This window comes from Glycine max, chromosome 3 (assembly GCF_000004515.6).
Source record: "Glycine max cultivar Williams 82 chromosome 3, Glycine_max_v4.0, whole genome shotgun sequence".
Taxonomy (NCBI): domain Eukaryota; kingdom Viridiplantae; phylum Streptophyta; class Magnoliopsida; order Fabales; family Fabaceae; genus Glycine; species Glycine max.
The window spans coordinates 45879799-45902117 of record NC_016090.4 but is presented as its reverse complement, the minus strand read 5'-3'; the positions used below and the strand labels follow the sequence as shown (position 1 = coordinate 45902117).

The 22319-nt window shown below is 33.8% G+C and overlaps 3 protein-coding genes across 4 annotated transcripts; 1 reads left to right on the top strand and 2 right to left on the bottom strand.

Moving 5' to 3' along the window:
* Window positions 1–1050: 1050 nt before the first annotated feature.
* Window positions 1051–6609, top strand: LOC100808597 (serine/threonine-protein phosphatase PP1). 2 transcript variants are annotated; one of them, XM_006577257.4, is made up of 4 exons: window positions 1051–1492; window positions 4124–4683; window positions 5044–5280; window positions 6230–6609. In XM_006577257.4, exons 1-3 carry the CDS (start codon window positions 1318–1320, stop codon window positions 5278–5280), a joined length of 972 nt encoding a protein of 323 aa, XP_006577320.1. In that variant the 5' UTR covers window positions 1051–1317; the 3' UTR covers window positions 6230–6609. The 2 variants fall into 2 exon arrangements, with proteins under 2 accessions (XP_006577320.1, XP_006577321.1); XM_006577258.3 differs by having other exon boundaries at window positions 1060–1492; window positions 5044–5309.
* A 4169-nt stretch (window positions 6610–10778) lies between these two features.
* PPCK1 (phosphoenolpyruvate carboxylase kinase) lies at window positions 10779–11927 on the bottom strand. The gene is made up of 2 exons (NM_001254652.1): window positions 11129–11927; window positions 10779–11047 (listed from the first exon to the last, which is right to left on the bottom strand). The coding sequence occupies exons 1-2, from the start codon at window positions 11913–11915 to the stop codon at window positions 10986–10988; spliced, it is 849 nt and encodes a 282-aa protein (NP_001241581.1). The 5' UTR covers window positions 11916–11927; the 3' UTR covers window positions 10779–10985.
* A 1533-nt stretch (window positions 11928–13460) lies between these two features.
* Window positions 13461–21975, bottom strand: LOC100807531 (probable serine/threonine protein phosphatase 2A regulatory subunit B''delta). Its single transcript, XM_003521726.5, has 13 exons — window positions 21369–21975; window positions 20568–20807; window positions 20009–20114; window positions 19676–19772; window positions 17456–17561; window positions 17123–17213; window positions 16587–16728; window positions 16309–16456; window positions 16007–16116; window positions 15327–15483; window positions 14942–15067; window positions 14689–14839; window positions 13461–13955 (listed from the first exon to the last, which is right to left on the bottom strand). Exons 1-12 carry the CDS (start codon window positions 21516–21518, stop codon window positions 14699–14701), a joined length of 1614 nt encoding a protein of 537 aa, XP_003521774.1. The 5' UTR covers window positions 21519–21975; the 3' UTR covers window positions 13461–13955; window positions 14689–14698.
* Between the last annotated feature and the right edge of the window lie 344 nt (window positions 21976–22319).

Sequence of the window (22319 nt, the reverse complement as noted above, 5' to 3'; positions counted from 1 at the left end):
TTGTATGTTTTCCTCTTTTTTTATTTTATCATATTTTTCTCTTAAGTATTTCAGTTAGGAGCTATTAAAGTAACATTTCACTAAAAGGACCTCCTCTAAGTTTTTTTCTTCTTTAACGTCACATATCTTTTACATGAGAAACTTATGTTTTAGTTAGGTAGATTCAGTATGCAAGGTAAAAAATTGTTTTTTTTAAAAAAAAATATTTATCAAAATTGTATATCTAGAACTCAAATTTAAAATCAAATGTTAAGATGAAACTATCTTGTCTTAGTTAATGTATGTGTTTGATGGTGAAAATTTTCTAATATTATAATAAATATACTCAAAATAAATTAAGGAGGATGATTTAAGGAAAGAAAAGGGAAGAATGATGATCTGAGAGATTAGAAAAATGAAAAAAAAAAAAACGAAGAAGAAGGAGAAAGAAAGAAATCGAAGAGAGAGACAAAAACAAAACAGATTCTTCCACCACAAATTTTGATTGAAATCATTGCCTCAATGGAGAGGTTTACATTCAATTATTTCACATAACCTAAAGAATTATTGCATATGTGTAAGTTTTTTATTATGTTTACATGTAAAAAAATAATTAATTTAATAAGTTGATTCTTTTCCTATACATTATTTTTGGAAAAATAATAATCGTATATTATGAGTATGATTAATATTTAATTCAATGAATTAAGAGACACTCGTGAACTTTAACTTAAGAAAAAAAAATTAATTTAAATATGACACTAAACACTTGTCAGATATTTTTTTAAAAATTATGCGCACCCTCTATGCTGTAAATATGCAATTTTTATCTATAATAAGTAAAGTGAAAAAAGGAGAAAGAGGGAGATTGAAAAAAAATAGATAAAATTTAATTAATGTATCTCTAAATTAATTAAATTTCAACAGTTATTTAAAAAAAATTCAATATTTAAAAATAAGTATTATATCACAATTCAAACTACTAATTAATATTTACAAAATTTATATTTAAAAATGACTTGTTATGAATTTTAATTATAATATTATTTATATACCAAAATAGATGTTTAACCTAATGGCATGAGTATTTTTTCTGTTCATCGAAATTTCGAAACTGCATTCCTTCTTATTGAATAATAAAAAAAAAAGTGACGATCACGAAACAACACCCCTCTGCCCGGAAAATTTGACGATGGCGTTCTTCAGTTGAGGCATGTTATTCGCTGCTCACTCTTCCAACTACTACTGTTGTTCTTCTTCGTCGTCTTGGCCTTCGCATCTTCACAATCACATCCAATAGAGACACGTTGACTTTGCTGGAAGAAGAAGAAGAAGAGAATGGAACAATCGCTTTTGGATGACATAATCAATCGCCTCCTCGAAGTTCCTACCCTACCGGCTAAGCAGGTTCAGCTATCCGAGTCCGAGATCCGTCAACTCTGCGTAGTTTCCAGAGAAATTTTCTTGCAACAACCTAATTTATTGGAGCTCGAAGCACCTATTAAGATTTGTGGTAATTATTTTCTTCTTATTACCTGGCCGTGTCTAATTTGGTCATATTCTAACCTGGAGAACTAATCCTTACTCTTAATTTTGGGGTTTGGACATGATCTCAGTGCTTTCAATTGCATGCTTTGTTTTTTATTTTGTATGATTTACCTTTGCATGCTTATTGACGACTGTGTTTTGAACTGGCTTAGTCAGTGTGTTGTTCTGAACTGCATGTACTGATGGATTCTATAATAGTGGGAGCCACGTGTTTTTATTTTCTTACTCGCCTCTCTCTGACTGCACCTGCACTAAAACTGTAGAGAGTCCTGATTTTATTTGGATTGGTACTCAAGTGTTCTGTTATTCTGTATTCTGTGGAATATGTGTGGAATGGGATTCCCTGCAGTTAAAAAAATAGTGTGCGCGAATTCTTGGTGAAACTATGTATGGGATAGAATATGTAAACAATATCCCTGAATATTGATGAATCTATGCAATTTAAAAAACATCTGCACACAGAGTATATATTTGATTGAAGTTTATCTTTTATCTTTCACATGCTCGATGAATTTACGTATAATGTGAGCTTTGAGAACACTTGTATGGGTTTTCAGCGTTGGGGATGGTATAGCTAAGACATATTGCTGCAATTTTTTCCAAATTTTTATGGTGTTTTTTGTTTGAGAGAAGTTTAAGAGAGCAGAGCGGTGGAATTTTGTTTTTAATCATACCTTGTTTTGTTAAAAAAGTTGGAAGGGAGGGAATTGCTTTATAAATTTTGGACTGCACGGATTATATTGTTCTGTTATTGTATTTTATTTCTTATCTCCTCCATTATTGTTTGTAAGGGTATAACTGTATATTATTCATATTTTCCCTCCCTTCCCTTAGGAACTGAACATAGTGATATTTTCCTCTCCTTTCCTTCCCTTCTCTTGAACCAAACCAAACAAGGGGACCTCTCTTTTGAATTGAACGCATTGTTAATTAATTTGCATGCTTCATTACTTTTTCATGGTTATCTGGTTAGTGGCTACCTTTTGTACACTTACTGACAAGTTTATTCTGGACTACAATCACTGCATATGAATAATCATATAATTTGAGCTTTGAGAATATGCATCATTTGTTTTCTGGATTTCGTATTGTTTGTGTATATGATTTTCTTGGGTAAAATGAAAATTTGATTGGTTTACATAAAGAATGCCTATAAAATTCTCTCAATTAACATCACTAAACTTGTGGTAGCAATTTATCTCATGTTGGTTTAGTTGACTTAAACTGCAATATCAAATCGTGGGATAAATTTTTTATGTCTCTTGCAGTGCTTGCAAATAAAATTCATGTTTGTTAACTTAGAATGTGGGTTTAGACTTAACTCAACTTCAAAAGTTAACTCATGGGGTGAGGGCTGCCCCCCACTTATATATTCTATCTTTGTCTTATCTCTAGCCAATATGGGACTTGGGTTTTTCCCAATATGTATTAATTCCCACGAGTTTATTTTTTGCTTCTGATTCTGACATCATTATTTTGCAAAAGTTATTTGCTAAAACTGTTGTTTCTTTTCTTTTTTGTTGTGGATTTGTGTTGAAAAGTCTGAAAATGTTTGTATACTAAGATTATGGCATCTCTAATGGCTAAGAGTGTATTTTAGTTTTAACATAAGGTTGGATATGCCTTTGTCAATTCTGGAATAGCATCTACATGAACCAATGATCCTAAAAGGTTAAGATGTTGGAGAAAGTACATGAATGGGTTTATATTTAAGGGTTAATTATTTTATGTCTTGAGTACCTAAACAAAATTTTCAGCGCTCTTGGTCGTTATATTCTTTTCTCTGTCAACAGTTTTTTAGTCCTTGGTGTCAAATAACAGAGTTAACTGATTACATAACAGTCACGTTGGCAGCCCAATGATTTGCCTCATCATCAAGTAGTTTGACGTGGCAGACATGTATTTTTTTTTTTGTAAACTACTTAATCCCTCATTTTTCCGTACTAGTTCATGACGTCAAACTAGAAGATGAGGGATTAAAACAGTTTATCAACAAACAAAAAAATTACACATGGTTGCCCCCGTCAAACTACTTGATGATGTTACAGTCACTAGGCTGCCAACGTGGTTGTTACATTAGGGACCAAAAACGCTAAAAAATTGTTTAGGGACTAAAAGTGAAATTTACAAAAAGTTTAAGGACCAAAAATATAATTAACCCTATATCTAATATGCCTCCTCATGAAAGAGGGCTTTAGGCTTGCAATGTGCACAATGCACAGCCCACCCTGCCTTATGCTGAAACTGAAGTTTTATTTTGAAGAATGAGGGCAATATGGATTGAACTCTAGATCACATTTCCCTCCCACGTTGTTTTTGTTTTATAATTCATTTTCATATTCACATTCACATATTACACATTTGTATAGAAGCAAAAATTGAAGTCTCGTGGGAATAAATACATCAACGAACATGAATTTCATTTACAAGCACTGCAAGGGACATAAAAAGTTTATCTCATGATTTGATATTGCAGTTTGATGTTCTCATATTTGATATTACACATTTGTACCATATAATACTCTATTGTTGTACACAAGAAAAATATTGTGTGTTTTAGGAGTTTCTGTTTCATATCCTTATATTGATGTTTCAGGTGATGTACATGGGCAATATTCTGATCTTTTAAGGCTTTTTGAGTACGGTGGATTACCTCCTGAAGCCAACTATTTGTTTTTGGGGGATTATGTTGATCGAGGGAAGCAGAGTTTAGAAACAATTTGCCTCCTCCTTGCTTATAAAATAAAATATCCTGAGAACTTTTTCTTGTTAAGGGGAAACCATGAATGTGCTTCTATAAACCGGATATATGGATTTTATGATGAGTGCAAGAGAAGGTTCAATGTAAGGTTATGGAAGACATTTACAGACTGCTTCAATTGCCTGCCTGTGGCAGCCCTTGTCGATGAAAAGATTTTGTGTATGCATGGGGGACTTTCTCCCGACTTAAATAATTTGGACCAAATTAGAAATTTACAGCGGCCCACAGATGTTCCTGATACAGGTTTGCTTTGTGATCTGCTTTGGTCTGACCCGAGCAAAGATGTTCAAGGATGGGGAATGAATGACAGAGGAGTTTCATACACATTTGGTGCTGATAAGGTCTCACAATTTCTTCAGAAACATGATCTTGATCTTGTTTGTCGTGCTCATCAGGTTAAACTCCTGCCTTTGGTGCTTAATGTGTTACCAGGTCTTCAGGATTGAGTTTGTATACCCATTTCTATGACAAAATGACTGTGAAATGTATTTCTCTTTCCCAGCAATTTTAATCTATCATCTCTTAACATTATTACAAATACTTTAATTTCATTAAACTGAGAATTACTTTTTGCCATGTAAATGTGACACAATTTTATGCATTGAGACTTGAAATCTTCCAATGTAGTGCATTAGCTTTAGCATCTGATGCTTTGTACTGTACATGCCTTTATGTTTAGATCGGGGGATAGTAGGCCTCGATCAACTATGCTATTGAAAGTAAATTGTTTTTTGTTTTCGGCCTTTTTTTACCAGGTTGTGGAAGATGGATACGAGTTCTTTGCTAATCGACAACTTGTAACAATATTTTCAGCACCTAATTATTGTGGGGAGTTTGACAATGCTGGTGCTATGATGAGTGTTGATGAGACGCTAATGTGCTCTTTCCAAATATTAAAGCCAGCTGATAAAAAAGCAAAGCTCAATTTTGGAAGTACAACCACTGCTAAGCCTGGAAACTCTCCAGCAGGTGTAAAGGTTGGAAGATATTAGGTATGTGCTTGCTTGCATGACATCAGTAGGTACATATCTTCTAATGCTTGTGACTTTTGAGACACACTTTCGCACAAATGTAGATATTTCTGAGTTGATATCTTCATAGTGATTTGGCATTTTTGTACACTCCAATTGGCTTTGTATCTTGCTGAGAATTTGTTTCTGAAGCCTTCAAAAAGTAATACTTGGAATAAGCGCTTGTCATGATTACATAAAACTGAGAGGAGATGGTTGTGCTTGAGATTAGGTGACTGGCTAATTGGAGGAGACATTTGCCATTTTCTAGGTTATTTCGTGATATTTTTTTCCTAGTTTTCAATTTGATTAGTATTGTGGGATTTCCATAGATTCAGCCATTTCCAACATAATTAGGATAATTAGAATGATCTTATTTCATGTGCTAACCCTGCTAGGAAACATTTGAGAAATTAAATTTAGCAGTGTAAAACATAAAACAGTAACAAAGCTTTTCAGCTGAAGCATGCATCAATGCAACCAAAGTCATTGAATGTATCCGTTGTTTCACATGGTTCCCACCCTAATCAGTTAATGGATGCTGTTGCATTTGTTACTTTGGGTGTGAGAAAGTGTGGCTTTGTGCTAAATAGCTTAATAATACCGTGTAGGCAGATTTTACCTGCTGTGCAGGTTTCAAATCTTATTGGTTGGACTTGGAAGTACCCTAAGGCCAGGGTCATGCCATTAATGCCCAAATGGGGATTAGTCCCGCACACGGGGTGTTACCTTGTAGGGACTCCTAGTGTGAGGCCAAAACAAGCTAAACTGTAATGTCCTAATCAGTCATTCAATTCAAGCGATTATATATCACATCACTTAGCAGTTAGCACTGCACTGAATAGTGTCCATGTTTTCTATTTTTCGTTGTTCACACTTTTTTGCATTCACCTATATATTCTAAATTTGTCTCCCTCACAATCCGATGCAGTCCTTCCTGGATGCGAAAGTGTGAAATTAAATTTGGCTAAAAGATTGCTACTACTACGGATCAGCTTGGGCTTGAACTCCTAATGGTTGCAAGAAGGGGAAAATCAAGTTCCATTTCGCCTACTATGATATTTTGGAATTGTAAAATCAAAGAGAACACCATTATGAAGTTTGTAAACCATTGTTTATTATTGGTACAAATTTGCATTTCAAGATGGAGAGCCATAATCTCCTTGTCTTCCTTGTACACTAATAACTGGTATATTTTCTTAACTGTAAGCTTCACAAGCGTAGATGGATACATCCGAATCTGTTGCTGAGAACCATTTAAAAATGCTTATACGATTTGGCATATATGGATGGCAGTTGAGGCTGGTGAAACAGAATGTCGTCAAATCTCTTCGTTTTCTCATTTTGATTGTCTTTTTTGTGTGAGAAATCTTGTTTGATCTGGGACCATCTTCGTTTTATTTAGATTTTTATTTCCTGAAACATGATTTGAGGCATTGCGACTGGGAAAAATATCGGTTATGATCTGCTCGTAGTTTTGTCGTTTGTGATGTGATCTATTGGTTTCCCTTCTCAAGGTGTTCAACCTGTAGAAACTGATCAACTGAGAGACCGAAGGAACAATTAAAGTTTAGGGTTCCTTACAAGTTACACGTGTGGGGAAATTATGTTTTTCTTGTAACATTCACAAACTATTACTATTGGATTATTACAAAGTTTTTAACAATAGGAAACGGACTTTTTTTTTTTCAAATTAAACTTCGAGGACCTATTTGTTTCTTATTTTTGGAATTTATTTTTTTAAAAACTAAAATAAAAAACTCGTTTAGTAATAGTAGTTTTTTTAAAAAAATATATTTTATAAAATTGTGTATTTTTTGGTATTTAGAATATAAAATCAGAATATCTTATTTTGATTTTTATTATTAAATCCTAATAAATATCATGCATCTGACACTCTGATTTATTTAATGAGAGTTATATAATTTTTTATTGATAAATATTAATTATTAATTTATTATTTTTTTATTAACTAAGAAAAATTAAATTTGTGACTTTTTCTCTCTCTCTTCTCCTTCCAATCTTATAACCTCCGAGACTTATATAAATTTACTTAATAACTTTAGTTGAGATATTCATAAGTTTTTTCTTGATTTTTTTTATGAAACCGTTTAAAAAAAGTTTATCAAAATATAAGATCAAATAAATCGAATAATTGAGAATTATTTTTTAATTTAATGAATTTTTGATAAATAAAAAATTAAAACTCCATTATTTTCAAGCAAAACAGTGGTGGTTAGTTTGTTGCAGTTAAAATCTGTATTCAGCAGGACGCGCGCGCATATATATATATATATACTTCATTATTTTATATCCATTTTAACTAAAGTATATCCAATCAATCTCTCATTACATCACCATAGATATATTTCTCTCAAAGGGTTATGATTACTTGCTTTGAAGACAAAATTAGTGGTCATGTACGAGACAACTGGCTCTGTGACTTTTAGTTGAAAAGGTATTAATCTGCCGACCCTCAACCAAAATTATTGTAATAGCACACAGTTTGATGGCTAAGGTTGAGCAGTCCTAGTAATTAACACCATCAATTAGTAATTAATAATTGAAACCCTATGCTGATGTGCCCTTACATGCCTTGTCCACGCTTGCACAGTATTATTTCGTCGTCATATGTTCCTGCCAATTGACTATCTTCAATGGCAGCAACTACGTATTGGACGACAAAATCCAAAGAAAGAGGACATGAAAGTGACCCTCATTCATCTTAATCTTATAAGTTATAATCCAAATTACCTATACTCTATGATTACTATTTGAAATTCTGCATGATTGAATTGTGAGACAGCGTCTCCCCCAGCGGAATATTCAAGATGATGTAACATCTTTGTTAATAATCGCTTAGAAAATTATTTTGTGTAGCTGTTAACGGAAAATATCACACTAGAAGCAATTTTAAAAAAGTAACGTGTCACATGGATAGCACCGTGATTAGCAGCTGGGACATAGACTTGGCATTGGATACTTTGGCACACTCATTTCTATTATTAAGTTATTCAATTTGCTAATAGTAAATTATAAATCATGCCTACTAAAACTTGGAATCTTTCTGAGGCGTTTAACATAGAACTCTCAAGATTGTTTCATTTACTCAATGCCCAAGATTCATTAGCACTTATTTTGGCTCTTGTGGGTTCGCGTGCTCACCAATATAAATAAAAATTACGCCTTCAACTCTTCAAGTATGAAATATTGTGTTACGGAATTCGGAATTTGATGCGTTATTTAGTGTTAATGACCCCACTACCGTTTACGGAAAATAAATTAAAAAATGTAGAAAAAGAAGATAGAATAAAAAACACTCCCTCCATTTTATAACTTTAGTTGTTTTAGCCTTCTATTTTTTTTTCAAAATAATAATTATTTTAGAATTTTAATGTGTAATTAACGTTTTTTTTTCAAATACACTCTTATTTAATACTTACTATTAGACTCTTAGCGATGCTTGCATCAAAGATCAAGATATAAATAAGAAAATTTAATAAAATAAAAGCTATTACAATTTTTCAATTTTAAAATAAAATTATTGTAGTCGTGGTTAAAAAAAGTTAAGGGATCAAATTAAATTTATTGACAATAAAGGGACTAAACTTAACCAAATAAATAAACAAAGGGACTAAATAAACAATTTAATTTTCATTCAGATAATTATAAGTTTAGAACGAAGTTGACATAAAAAATTGACATTGATTAGGCTTGATAGAAAATTTAAAAGCAAAATTAAACCCTTTCATAAATCAACAACTGCTCAATGTTCTCTTCATTTTTTTTTTCGCTTCGTATTTGTATGAATTGTTATTATCATTCGTTCAAAAATGGCATTAGTATATGAAATACGAGGGTTGACCGGGGTTGCATGTCTCGAATTGTCGATATAAATTTCGTTTGAACAATGATACATTTTATTTTTTACTAATATAAAAATAATGCCAGCTATATATGAAGGCGTAGAATACGAAAAATCATACATATACCTTCAGACCCCGGGGGACCCAAAGCACTGAACAACTACTATTAAGTTTCCATGGTCAAATGAAGAATCAAGAGTAAAACAAAAAAACCTAACGAAACATTGTTATCGTGGAAAAAACATTCTTCAAATAGAAAAATGACAAGGAACCTCATAAGTCATAATTAAATAGACGTGCTTCTCCCACTCTCGTCAACGTAGGGAATGGAACTAATCGAATTTTCATTTCTAGAACCCAAAGAAAAAGGTGAACGGATGCCAATGCCATGGCAGAGCATGGTCACAAGTAGTAATAACAAGCTTTTGAGGTGTACCGGATCCGAAAACCTTATAAAGGGGTTGAAAATTTAACTTGCTCGACATAAAAAAAGAAGCAAAAGTGTTTGGCTTAGTTTATTTAAAAATCTTTTTTTTACTATATATATTGTATAAACTTAGAAAAGCATTACTTCCTTATGATTGATCGCATACAACCACCCATGCACTTTCCATACTAAAAGAAGAAAAAATACATGATATTTACTTCTTACATGTTAATTAGTAAGACATTTTAGTTAGTTATATATATATATATATATATATATAAAGACATTTTAGTAAGTTAGAAGTATTTTTTTGACTAATTTAGAAGTTAATTAGAATCTGAAATTCTTTGAACCTCTGAACATCAAACAATAAACAAAAACTACTCATATAATAATTTCCTTGATCTACAAGGAGGAAAAATATTTTATTGATCATTCCTTCATCACCGTTAGTCACACCACCACTCAAGATCCACGGCTGTCCGACAATTTCATCACCCTTAGTTAACATTGATATATACAAAAAAAGCCCTAAGTCAACTTATGGAATTTGTGTTAATTTTCCTTTCCAGGGTCAAATGAACAATCGGAGTAAAAGAAAATTCATTGAGACATTATTGCGGTGGAAAGAATATATTTCTCTGACTAAAGAAATGACAAGGAACGTATCACGCGACTTGAATAACCTCATAAGTAGACCTGCTTCTCTCCCTCAAACGTCATCGCATACTTCATCCTTAATTTCAAACCATTTATTTATGAATTATTATTTTCATCCAATAAACTCCTATAATATTATTTAGAATCATAAAAGAAATACGGAGAAAACGAAGAGAAATATAAGATAAGACAAAAGTTATAATAAAAAGGTTATAATGATCGAACATGTTTAATTGTTTTTTATATTATTTCACAAGTGATTAAGAGTAAATATATTATGTTGTATGTAATTATAAGTTTGTACTGAATAATTAATAATATCTAATGATAATTGTGTTTTGAAAGTGATTAACTATCTTGGTTGTGGGTTTTCTGCCCACTTCCATTAAGAAAAAAACGCACACACACTATTTTAGTGAATGTTGGGTTGACAATTCTCGACCAAATAATTATATATAATCTTTTATTAACAGACATGATAAATAATGTGATAAAAAAAAAATAGAAGAAAAAGATGAGACGAAAGATAAAGCAGATAAATATTTATAATATTTTATTTAATTAGATACGGAAAAGGGAGGGAAATGCAGGATTCTTATTTGCTATACAATCCGAAACTGAAACTCTTTAAACCTCTATTATACATGAGTTAGTAAAAAGGGTCCGTTGAGAAAAAATAAACAGAACCTAATAGGAAAGACTACTCGAAGCATAAACAGCTTGATTCCAGCAAATTAAGTGAGAAAATTGGATATAGTTGCAGTGGTGAGAGCCCCAGTCAAAATCCACGGGTGTCCTGCAAGAAGAGAGAGAAAAAGAATCCTTAATCCTGGAAGTAAAAAGTAGATGGAGGAATATTAATGAAAAGAAGACTGACGCAAGGCTTGATGTGCGGAAATGCGGTTAGAGGGATCCCTGGAAATCATTTTCCTAAGGAGGTCCTTAGCAGGTGCAGAAACAGAGCTAAAGATTAGGCTGGGAAACCTAAGATTAGCCCTCAAAACAGACTCAAAGATTTCGGGAGCAGACTCTCCATAAAAGGGTGGAAAGCCAGCCAACATGGCGTAAAGAATGACCCCGCTGCTCCACACATCAACCTTCTCATCGTACTCTCTCCCCATAATCACTTCGGGTGCAACGTAATAGGGCGTCCCCACCACACCGCTCATGCTACTCCCCTCACCCAACCACTCGGCGGACCCGAAGTCTGAGAGCTTAAGCTTGTTCCCTTCATCGAACAGGATGTTTTCCGGCTTGATGTCCCTGTGCGCGAGTCCCTGGGCGTGGCAGTGCGCCACGGCCTCCAGAAGCTGTTTGAGGAGGCTGGCGGCGTGGGGCTCCGTCAAGGGGCCTTGGGCGGCGATGCGGTCCAAGAGGGTGTGTGGCTGGCAGAGCTCCAGGACTATGGAGCAGGAGTCGGCGTCCTCGAAGGCGTCCATGATTTGGAGGATGTTTGGGTGTGGAGAGAGGAAGCTCATGGCCTTGGCCTCCATTTCGATGCAGCGCCTGTCCTCGTTTAGGAGTCTGCGCTTCTCGATGAGTTTAGCCGCGTAGAATTTGTTTGAAGTGCGGTGGAAGCAGCGGAACACGGTGCCGAAACGGCCTCGCCCGAGTTCTTCCAACACTTGGTATTCCTCTTTCTTCACCGCTGCTTCTCTATACATTCTTCTGTGTATATATAAAATAGAGAGCAAAGGGCTTATATAGTCACTTTTTTAAGCTTAACTCAAGAATACTGCGGGAATATTCCCTTTGTTTTCTATTCAGTTATTATGCTCATTGCATGTAACACGGCACAACCAAGATTCACCACGTATTTCTTTAACTGTATTAACCGTGAGAGGGAAGGCTCCCTCTGCTGCCGTTCAAATATTACTAATTTGACTCTTTCAATTTCAAACTTTAAATTTGATTTCCATGGTAATGACAATGAATGGAGTCTTTATCATTTATAATCATGTGATCGGATGATCTTGACTTCAAGATTATTTAATTTAGATATTCAACAAGAGAAAATATAATTTAACCAGGATTTATTCTTACTGAATGTAAAAGTGTTACGTGCAGTTATTAATTTGGATTAAACGGTGTGATATATTCCTTTTTAGGGATAGAATATTCATAGAATATAAAACTTTATCTTAGTAAATTATTTGAGATTTCTAATCGTAAATTATTTAGAAAGCATTTTTTTTACACAAATTAATAATCTTATTTGGTATAACAATTATAATTAGATTATATAGTGTAAAACTAATCTACAATTCTAGTTAAATTACTCATTTAAATCGTCAATTTTATACAATAAGAACTATTGATGCGATGAATTGATAACGGATCTTATCTTTTTTCAATATATATATATATATATATACCTTATAATGGGGAAGATAGAAATAGGAAGAAAAAATTAAAATGAAAGTAAATTGTAAGATAATTGAGTTTATATTTATAATTACACTTTTAAATTTCAACTTTGAAATTACATGTGAATTGAAGTCACATTTTACTTCCACTGCTGCCAACCAGTTTCCAGTGTAGAGAGAAGTAACACTGACATATTCTCGTACATGATACCAAAAGACAATATTTTTTCAAAATCTAAAGTTGAGCGTTTCAATATTTAATAATAATTAAAAATATTATTTTACAACAACTATCATGAATCTATATTAAGGATAATTTGTGATTGTACAACATAATAGAATAAAAAGAAAAAACCAAAATAAATTATAAGTGCATACAACCATTAAACTCTTATATTAACTAGAAAACAATAGAATGAAGTGGTAAAATAACTTAACAAAATGGCACGGTAGTACAAAAATAAAATTGCAATGCATTACTTCACTCCAAAAAATTATTTAATCGATTATTAAAATATAACAATTAAAATCCTGTATTCCAAATTTAAGAAGATTTAAACATTGATGTGTTAATTTTCCATATTCATTTGAAAATAATAAGTGCTAAGTTAACAAAATTCATTAAAAAAATGATATTGGATTAATTTAACTCACTTAAACGACTTTTTAGTAAAAAATTTATGAGCTCCACTAGGATGCAATATCCCTGTAAACTTGACAGCTATGAACTAAAGTTTCCTCTAAATACTAGATAAAGCAAATCCATTGTACTACGGCCGTATAGTACTCACTCAGCACGCATCAGACAAATCTAATAACGCAGAAAAGATAATGAATCTTTTATATGTGTAGCATTACACTTTCATTAAATTCTTCAATTAGCCTAAAAAGAAAAAGGAAATAACAGCCCGAGCCATAGATTGACGAAACAAATCACGAATGTACTATTGGACAGATTCGAGGCAAAAGTGACTCGATCAGTAAAAAATCAAATTACTAAAAAAAATCCATCAGAAAATCTCGCTACTTAAGGTAAGCGTCTCAAAATGATGTCAATTTAATTCAACTTGGCTAATCACCTCTTAGCAAAGGTCCTCACTTTACATGGACATTGGTCCAGCGACAAAACTTCCATGATAACGGTCCCAATATATGTCAGTACATGCATGTCTGAATGTCGCTGTTGCTGCTTGCCCCCCATCCAAAACGCATTCCATATCTAAGCTTGGAATTTCCCCCTTTATGGGGCAAAGTTGGCGTTCCAAGCTGAACCTGAGTCATGTGTCTCTGAACAATGGCCAGTCCATCCGATCTGGGGCGTTAATATCTTTTCATACACTGTATTAATGTATGTAATGTTAAAAACATATTAACTTAAAAGTAACAATGGTTTTCATAAATAACAGGATACTGTAATTTACACGCACTACATAGCTTTCTGAAGTGAAAAAGGGCTGCCAAAATTATTTAGAAAGGGAGGGGGATTTCTCTCCAACCCCACTTTTTCTTTACACTGGAAATTAATTTCCAGAATAAGGGGAGACATAAAAAGAGAAAAAAAAAAAAGTGGTGTGAAAAGAATCTCCCTAAAATGGATTGGCTGGGGAAACAAGATTTGAACTGGCCCAGGTCCAGCCCAAAATCAGAATGGCCTAATTTGGGCCAGGCCACTGGCCTGCTTCTAGGAAGAAAGTCACAGTTTGTGTCCATTAATATCAATTAATGCACGGGTTCTGGGCAACAGGGCAGGTGGAGATAACAACATGAATGACTTATTTGTATTCAGTACAATGAATGGATAGATCATATAGGCTCTTGCTCCTTCCAATGGATATACTTTCTAGTCTTCCTTATTTACACACGAGCATGTATATATATATATACAACACCATAGTCCATGGCGGTAAATCCCCCAAATGATAACAAGGCAATCAATTGATCGCGAGGCAAGCTGCATAGTGCATGCAAGCTTGATCCACTTATTAAGCCCAACCTGAATTTGAAAAAGCCTCTATTTCTGAATTATAAATGCAAAGTAAAATTGGATTATATACCACATATTTCAACTTACATAAATGACGTCAGAAGGGAGCCTCTAGTGATTCATCCCAAACTTCTGCACTACCGTTAGAGGCATCCTCTACATCTTCTTCCATAGAAAGCCTAATATATTCTCTATGAGCAAAGCGATCCCACTCTGTCAATGTAGGATTCTCACGTTCCTGTTCACACAAGACATATACCAAGGCAGTCAAAACTTACCAACAATAGTCAATCATACTGACTCAACAGCACAATAACACTTTTATCAAATATTCATGCACCTGACGAATCAAAAATGGGTCACGAGTTTCAAAGGCCATGAACTTATTCAGATTGAACAGGATATTGAAAACACTTCCTGAGAGTTTACCACCTTTCAGGTCACGCAGAGTTATATAGCTCTCTTCCTGCAGAGTGAAGAATTTGAATTTAAAATTAAGAAATAAATATCTCAGATAAAGGATAAGTAATGACATAATATCAACCAAAAGGATGGAAAAAGGACAAGAAAAGGAGGAGCCAAAATATGGAAATTCGGTATATCGGCAGAACATAAAATTTTAAACTACTGACTAGATTAGAATATCATATTCCAGCTAATGTGACTTCTCATCAACATAATACAAGGGCAAACAATCAGTAGAAAAAAAAAATTGAAAGACAAACCTCAGGTCCAATCATGTCAATAATCTGGCACAGTATATCCTCAAAAAGCACAGGTTCTTGGGCCATGCACTCCATTCGATGCAATTGCTCCTCATAAAAAAATTGCAGTTCATTCCGTGTCAGAACTCCATTTCCATCCAAATCAATGCACTTGAACCTAATCATGACACATCAAATCACAAATAGCTAACAAGAGTCAACCACAAAGGTCAAACTTCCAATGTTCGCCTAAGAGTGTACTTAGGAGGCAAGGTGGAAAATAAAGGGAAGTGAAAAAAACAAAGGTGGAAAACTTTAAGAAAAACAATTGCATAGGCACTTTGAAAATTGCTTTATAAAATAAAATAAAAATGAAATTGTTTTTTAATATAAAAAATGAAAATTGTTTCATAGGCACTGCCACCCTAGTCTGCTTTATTCTGCACTTTAATTGGATGAAGTTTCAGTGACAGAAATTTTTTAGCTTACATCCCAAATTTCTGAGACAGAACCATGGACTTGTATGCATGCATACACACAGTTCTAAGGGGAAAAAAAACACCTAAACCACACTATATAACATATACATGCCTAAAATGCATTAACCTTGTGTCTGAAACCGCACAGCAACTAAACCATTGACATCTTACTAAGTGGCAGGGGCAACAAATAAAATGGACAATGGATGGGAAACAAAATACCAATACTCAAGACTTGGCTCGGATGATTTATCCTCTTCTGACAGTATGAAGTAAACAAAATCTTCATAACCCATCTTTCCCTCAACCTTACTGGTAAACCTTCTAGGAACCTGAGATAATATTAAAGTGAATCAAAATCTGCATCTTCAACAAATGCTCTGGTAATTCATATAAACATAAGTGAAAGGACAGTGCATGTGTATTTGGAGGGAGGGGTAGGGATTTGGGTTGTCTGTGGCCCTAGACAGCTGAAGTCAAATCTTAAGACAGAAGCAACACATGATATAGTAATCCACACCAACCTGAGAAAATATTCTATCAACAATTCGATAGGTAAGCGCATGGTTACCATATCTGATGAGATTCTCTTTGTCTATCAAGAAATCATGATCTGTATCCAGCTCCCAAAACTTGCAGTATATAACATAAAAATGCTCGTAAGAGAAGTACCTGCAGATAATATTTAGGAAAGGTAAAAAAGATTAAGGCATCATAATACAAATATATTTAGTTCGTTTGAATAATGAAACCAAGGTCATTTTCTGAAGTTAATTGAAATGAAATTTTCAATTATATCTACCTCAAAACCTTGTTTATGTCCTCTTCTTCATCAGCATGCAGCATTGCATCAATTATGTTTCCACGCTTAAGCTCCCTCAGGGTAAGACGGCCATTTCCTGATCTATTAATGTAGTAATATATTCTGTATATGACAGTTTCAGCTGGGCCATTGGAAAAAACAAACAGTTATGAACATTGCACCACACACAAAAAGACAAAACAATCCTTTAACTGATTTTCCCAACACTCAAATATATGAAGTGTGACTCTTTTTCAATAGAGATATTTCATATGTAGTATACATTATAAGCAGCCAAGAGTAGAACTACATAACTATAAAACTTTTCCATGTTTCAACTTAATCCTTTATAACGAACCATCAACAAACAACAGCTCCAGCATAGAAGAACATGTACATGCCTTCCAATAACCCCCAAAAGGGTTTCTTTTAGAAACCAGTTTATACCTAATATGTTACTATAGATATCAACAAATAAATTTGAAATTCTAGCCATACCCCTAAATGCAAGGTTATAACCAAGATGGAAGACAAACCATATCTCTCTTGAAACTCAGGTGTGCTCTGCAGGAACTCCAGCCCTGGATGAGTTGCCAAAAGCTCACATAGCACAGGTTTAAAATCATCCTGACATGAAGTATAATATATAATATAGTTCACCAACAAGATGGATAGGAATATAATATCAAAGCCAAGAAAATCAACAAAAATGGCCCCTAAAAAATAAATCATACTAGTATCAAATGGGAATTGAATAAATGACATATTTGGATAATATCATCAGCCCTGACTGAGAAATTTTTGGAGTAGCCGAAGAAAATTAAATAAAATGAAAAGCAGGAAATATGAAAGAAATAGAAGCAAAATACCTGAGTAAGGTACTTGAGCTGTGGTTGCTTTAAAATTGTGTATATCTGAGTTGCTATATCTTTTGTCAACATGTTGCCATTGATCCAATAATCAATAAATGTTTTCCTAAAGGAATATTAAATCAAGGAATTAAACATAGGTATTAGGAAATACTAATTACAGGGAACAAGACCATTAAGTTATAATTCTTACATCGAGGGAACTTAAATAAACCATGTTCATTTTATTAATAATACATAAGGTTTTCAAGCTAGAAATCAATCAGCATACTGCCTGATTGAACTGAAATAGCACTCTGCAACAGTAACTTCTGGTTTAACACCAAGCACAACAAGAGACCCACAGAGAATCTCTCGGGCAAACGATGTATGGAACCATTATCGGGGCATACGCTTGCCCGATTGAACTGAAATAGCACTCTGCAACAGTAACTTCTGGTTTAACACCAAGCACAACAAGAGACCCACAGAGAATCTCTCGGACAAACGATGTACGGAACCATTATTGGGGCATATGCTTGCTTCCACCAACTTGCCTCCTCCTTTTAATGTTTGGTTCCTTCATCTTTTGACCTTGGAAAGTAAGGCATCAAATATTGTTTTATATGTCTTAGTAGGAAGAATTGAGAACCTTCATAATTCAATAGAAGATTGAGAAAGAAAATTTAGTGTTCTTTCTTTTCTAGCTAAAACTTAAAAACTATTCTGACATACTTTTCAGTTCAGATCTGTTTGAAAAATCAATTTAGTAAAGAAAGTTAAATCAAACAGCATTACACATATGTTCATCATGTTTGTTGAGACCAGGGAAGTATAAAGCTCTCTAGAGGAAAAAAGATATAAACATTTAGTTCATGGACTAAGTTATAATTCTCTGCAGCCTCTTCAACACATCATCATTCATTTTTTAAATGACAATACTTTCCGGATTTCCTTCAATACACTTTCAAGATGTCAAATGAGGATCATTTCCAAAGCTCCAAATTCAATTCTTACTAGAAATTCAGTTCTCAAATTTTTCAACAAAAAAAAGCTCAGTATGGAATTTCAGCCAGTGTTATAAAACACCCTTAAAATTTCAACATGTCCAAGTGCATGTCTGTTTTTTTTTTTTTGGGGGGGGGGGGGGAGAGTTAATCATCTTTTATTTAAGTGATTTCTATAAATTTTTATGTCTCCCATACTTATCAAATGACTACTAATTTGACTAAGAAACCATACTCTTTTGTTTATTGCTTTATTTTTGGTTGATTTCTAACAACTTTCCCAGTCACTCCTCTGATCAATTACTCTCAACATCATTGTTGACTTTGCAATGATAGATTGCAGCTAATTTAAACTTAAAATCCTAGAAACTAGTTGGAAGAGATATTTGAAAACCCAATTAAATTAGGGATAGGGGTATAGATAAATTGTTTATGGCATTTGTGGCATATAGATAAATTGAATAAAACAAAGGAAGTAAATACTAAATAGGCCATTAATATAGCATGTAAAACCTGATACAACCCAGTGAACCCACCACCCTTGAGCTTGAAATATGAATTAATGATAAATCCACCACTATCAAATCTGTTTAGATTATGCATTATAAACATCTAAGATTGAACTAAGGACAACTCGGTCAAGATGGCTCCAATATGTCAAAGAATTGCTCAATCTAAAGGGAACTAAAGAATGCTTCTACCTATAATAGACAAGTTATTTGGGAAACAGAATTAAACATTAAGACACTATAGCAGCAGGATAATATGTGAATAAGGGTATATGTAAGACTTTGAGAAACTTGTAGGGTTAAGGTTTTGTATCATGAAGAATTCACTGAGTAACCTAATATAACAAACAATATACTGGCTAAATCCTTAAAAGAAAAATCTAATTGTACAAAGACAAATTGGGAGGGAAAAAAGAACACACGGGAAGGGAGTGGAGTGGACAATGTAAGTTTGACTCCTAGTTTGAATAGCCAGTGAAATAAAGAAATTGATTTTCAAAAATAAATAGCACAATAGTCAGGAATACAGGTGTTACGTATTCTTAAAACCTCTTTCCTTTCTGAATTTACTCACAATAGTTATTATGCTCCAGCTTTACTCAATGTCATGGAATCTAAATAAAAACTTTTTAGATATCCAAACAGCTAAATCCAAGAACCACTATCCACAACACAAAAACATATAAAAACTTTGTTTTAAAAAAAAATAGTAATAAAGTACACACCTTGTCACAACTCCAGTTCCATTATCGATCTTTCTGAAAAGAGATGTGGAAAAAAAAGATGGCAGCTTGCATACTTCCTTAGTAACTGACTTGAATTCTGACAACCAAAGAAACAAGTTTACCAGAATTAAGCTATCACCACAACTCTTCGTTTTATTACAAAGTAATTTTTAGATAGATAATCACTTTTTGACTTATGGAAACATTCAACTATTTTTTTTTCTCAAAATGAAGAGGTAGAATGTGCCACTAATTGGAAATCATATTTCATATTTCTCCCAATCGCCAATTGGCCTTTCAGACTCTATTGCCCTTATATGCCCAATATCTCACCATGTATCTGCAGCCCATCCATGTGATCATGGAATAAATGGTCAATTCTAATCAGGCATTTTTCTTTCAGATCATTTGGAGGAGGACGCCCAAATTGAAAGTAGAACTGCAAACACGCAAGTATCTATGTTATGAGCATGGACATAGCATGAAAAGGGGTGCGAGAGGGTGAGAACCAAATAAGAAGGAAAAAAATAAAGAACAAATGCACTCATAGTTAGCAGACCAGGAACAAAAGAAAAATATCACCAACTAAAGATTTTAAGAAAACTGGTCGGTTGTACATAATAGGATTACTACTAATGATTTGTTGCAAGTTCGTAGCGATTTGGATGAGCATTGGATATGTCCTACTTGGTAACAGCATAGATGTTAATGTGAGAGAGAGAGAGAGAGAGACACTTTTATGGCAATGTGAAATTTTGGCGCATACGAATTAAGGCTTAGAGCATAGTGATGGCGTATTTAAGTAAGTCTCATTTCACTCCTTTCAGTTCAAAGTACTTTTCTTTTACTATCATGCACAAAATATTAAGATAACATATCAGATGTGCCTAACCTGAGGTATCACTTCTTTAACCGGCTCACTGACAACCTTCAAAGGAGAACCCAAGTTAGATGGGCCAACTCTCTGTTTCACTATGCGAGGGGAACCAGATGTACTTCTTGGAGAAAGAGGTGGTGCAGTGCCAGCAGGAAACATGGAAGGCAAAGAATTGCTTGCAGCATTTGGACTAGAGCAATTCCCGGGGACATTCAAGGGAGCACCCGACTTTGCTTCATTTACCAATGATGTCACCTACACACATTAACAAGTGCGACATAAGAATAAAATCATAAATGCACGCATTACATTCTTTAATGATTAAAGGGGGAAAACTTAACCACGTAAAGAAACTCAAAAATAAAAATTAGTTAATAACAAATATTTCATTCATATACTTTAAGTATTCACCGAGACTTCATTTATATAGCTTGTGCGAGTAGGCATGATTTTAATGTTGTCCTTCGAAGAATGGTCTAAGGTGATTTCTCTTAAAGAAAGAGATTGAGACATAACAGTTGAAATTAATCACTTATAATACACGGTGAGTAAATCTAGGAAAAAGTCATAATACTCGTGAGGTAGGTGTATGGAATCCAACACCAACGGCTATCTTTAATTAACATAAGTAATAATTAATAATCCATCATTCTCATAAAAACTTGCGGATTTGACTATTATTATCGAAACGATTAATAATTTATTATCGGACAGCGAAAGTTGCTAAGAATAGATATAGTAGACAATAAGAATCTTGAAACGAACAATGTAGCAATACGTTGATTCTAAAATTGAGGAAGGTGAAATGAAGCGTACCAATCGGTTGCTTTCGGGAAGCGAAAGCCACTGCTCGAAGAGCGTCTCGACGAAAGTTAGGTTAGATTTGAGTGCGAGAGAGGACACCTCAGGGAGCTGCAACAAATCGACCTCCAACGACGCCGTATCGCTAATGACCTCCATGCTCATTTTAAGCCGTAACCGTATCTCTTCTCATTCACGTAACGAAACCTGCTGGAGCGAGCTGAATTTGAATCGAAACCGCGTGCGTGAATTAGATTCTATATCGGAATGGAAGAAATGCGCTTGAGACAGCTGTGGATTCAGCAGGAGGAACCCTAGATCTTTCTTCAACTGTTGGGAGATTAGGATCAATCACCGATGCTGATTGAGAAAATGGAATCGTGCGGCGATCTGGATAAAAGAAAAATGAATGCGCTTGGGAAATAAATTCTGTAGAGATCCACGCGAATTTGGAGGGAGAGAGAAAACAAATATGTGTGCAGATACTGGAAAAAAAAATTAAAGAGAGACGTGTTGTTTTTGTATTTTTTATTTTTCTTTGGAAACAATGAACAAAAAAGAGCAGAAAATGTGAATTTGGCAGGCTGACACGTGGTCTGCTTACCGGAAATACGGTTTTTTGAGTGCAATCATCAGTCATCGCATGTACCATCCTACGTATACAGTCAACACCACTCCCAAGTTCCGATCCATGGTTCCATTACTTTTTTGGTACGTCACCATTTGGTTTTTTTGGTACATATTCATGGTTCCATTATTGTTACTAAATAGTAGTATTAAAAATTACAGGGAGTTTAATAATTATGTAATAATATTTTACGCGGTTAATTAATTAAAAATAATTATTGATATGAGTTTTTAAATTATTATTTCAAAAGTCAACTTTACTTTACATATTAGGCTTAGTATTTTTTTCCGATGAGTTTAATTTCATCTTAAATATATATAAAATAATAATTACTAGTA

Excerpts from the sequence above, each read along its gene's own strand:
- PPCK1 (NM_001254652.1), bottom strand. The coding sequence starts at position 11,915 with ATGTATAGAGAAGCAGCGGTGAAGAAAGAGGAATACCAAGTGTTGGAA. Across the intron at positions 11,048-11,128 it reads TTCCGCACATCAAGCCTTGC|GACACCCGTGGATTTTGACT; the intron begins GTCAGTCTTCTT and ends CTCTTCTTGCAG.
- LOC100807531 (XM_003521726.5), bottom strand. The coding sequence starts at position 21,518 with ATGAGCATGGAGGTCATTAGCGATACGGCGTCGTTGGAGGTCGATTTG. Across the intron at positions 19,773-20,008 it reads GGATGGGCTGCAGATACATG|AATTCAAGTCAGTTACTAAG; the intron begins GTGAGATATTGG and ends TTTGGTTGTCAG. Across the intron at positions 16,729-17,122 it reads TGAGTTTCAAGAGAGATATG|CTGAAACTGTCATATACAGA; the intron begins GTTTGTCTTCCA and ends CCAATGGCCCAG.
- LOC100808597 (XM_006577257.4), top strand. The coding sequence starts at position 1,318 with ATGGAACAATCGCTTTTGGATGACATAATCAATCGCCTCCTCGAAGTT. Across the intron at positions 1,493-4,123 it reads AGCACCTATTAAGATTTGTG|GTGATGTACATGGGCAATAT; the intron begins GTAATTATTTTC and ends TTGATGTTTCAG. Across the intron at positions 4,684-5,043 it reads TTGTTTGTCGTGCTCATCAG|GTTGTGGAAGATGGATACGA; the intron begins GTTAAACTCCTG and ends TTTTTTTACCAG.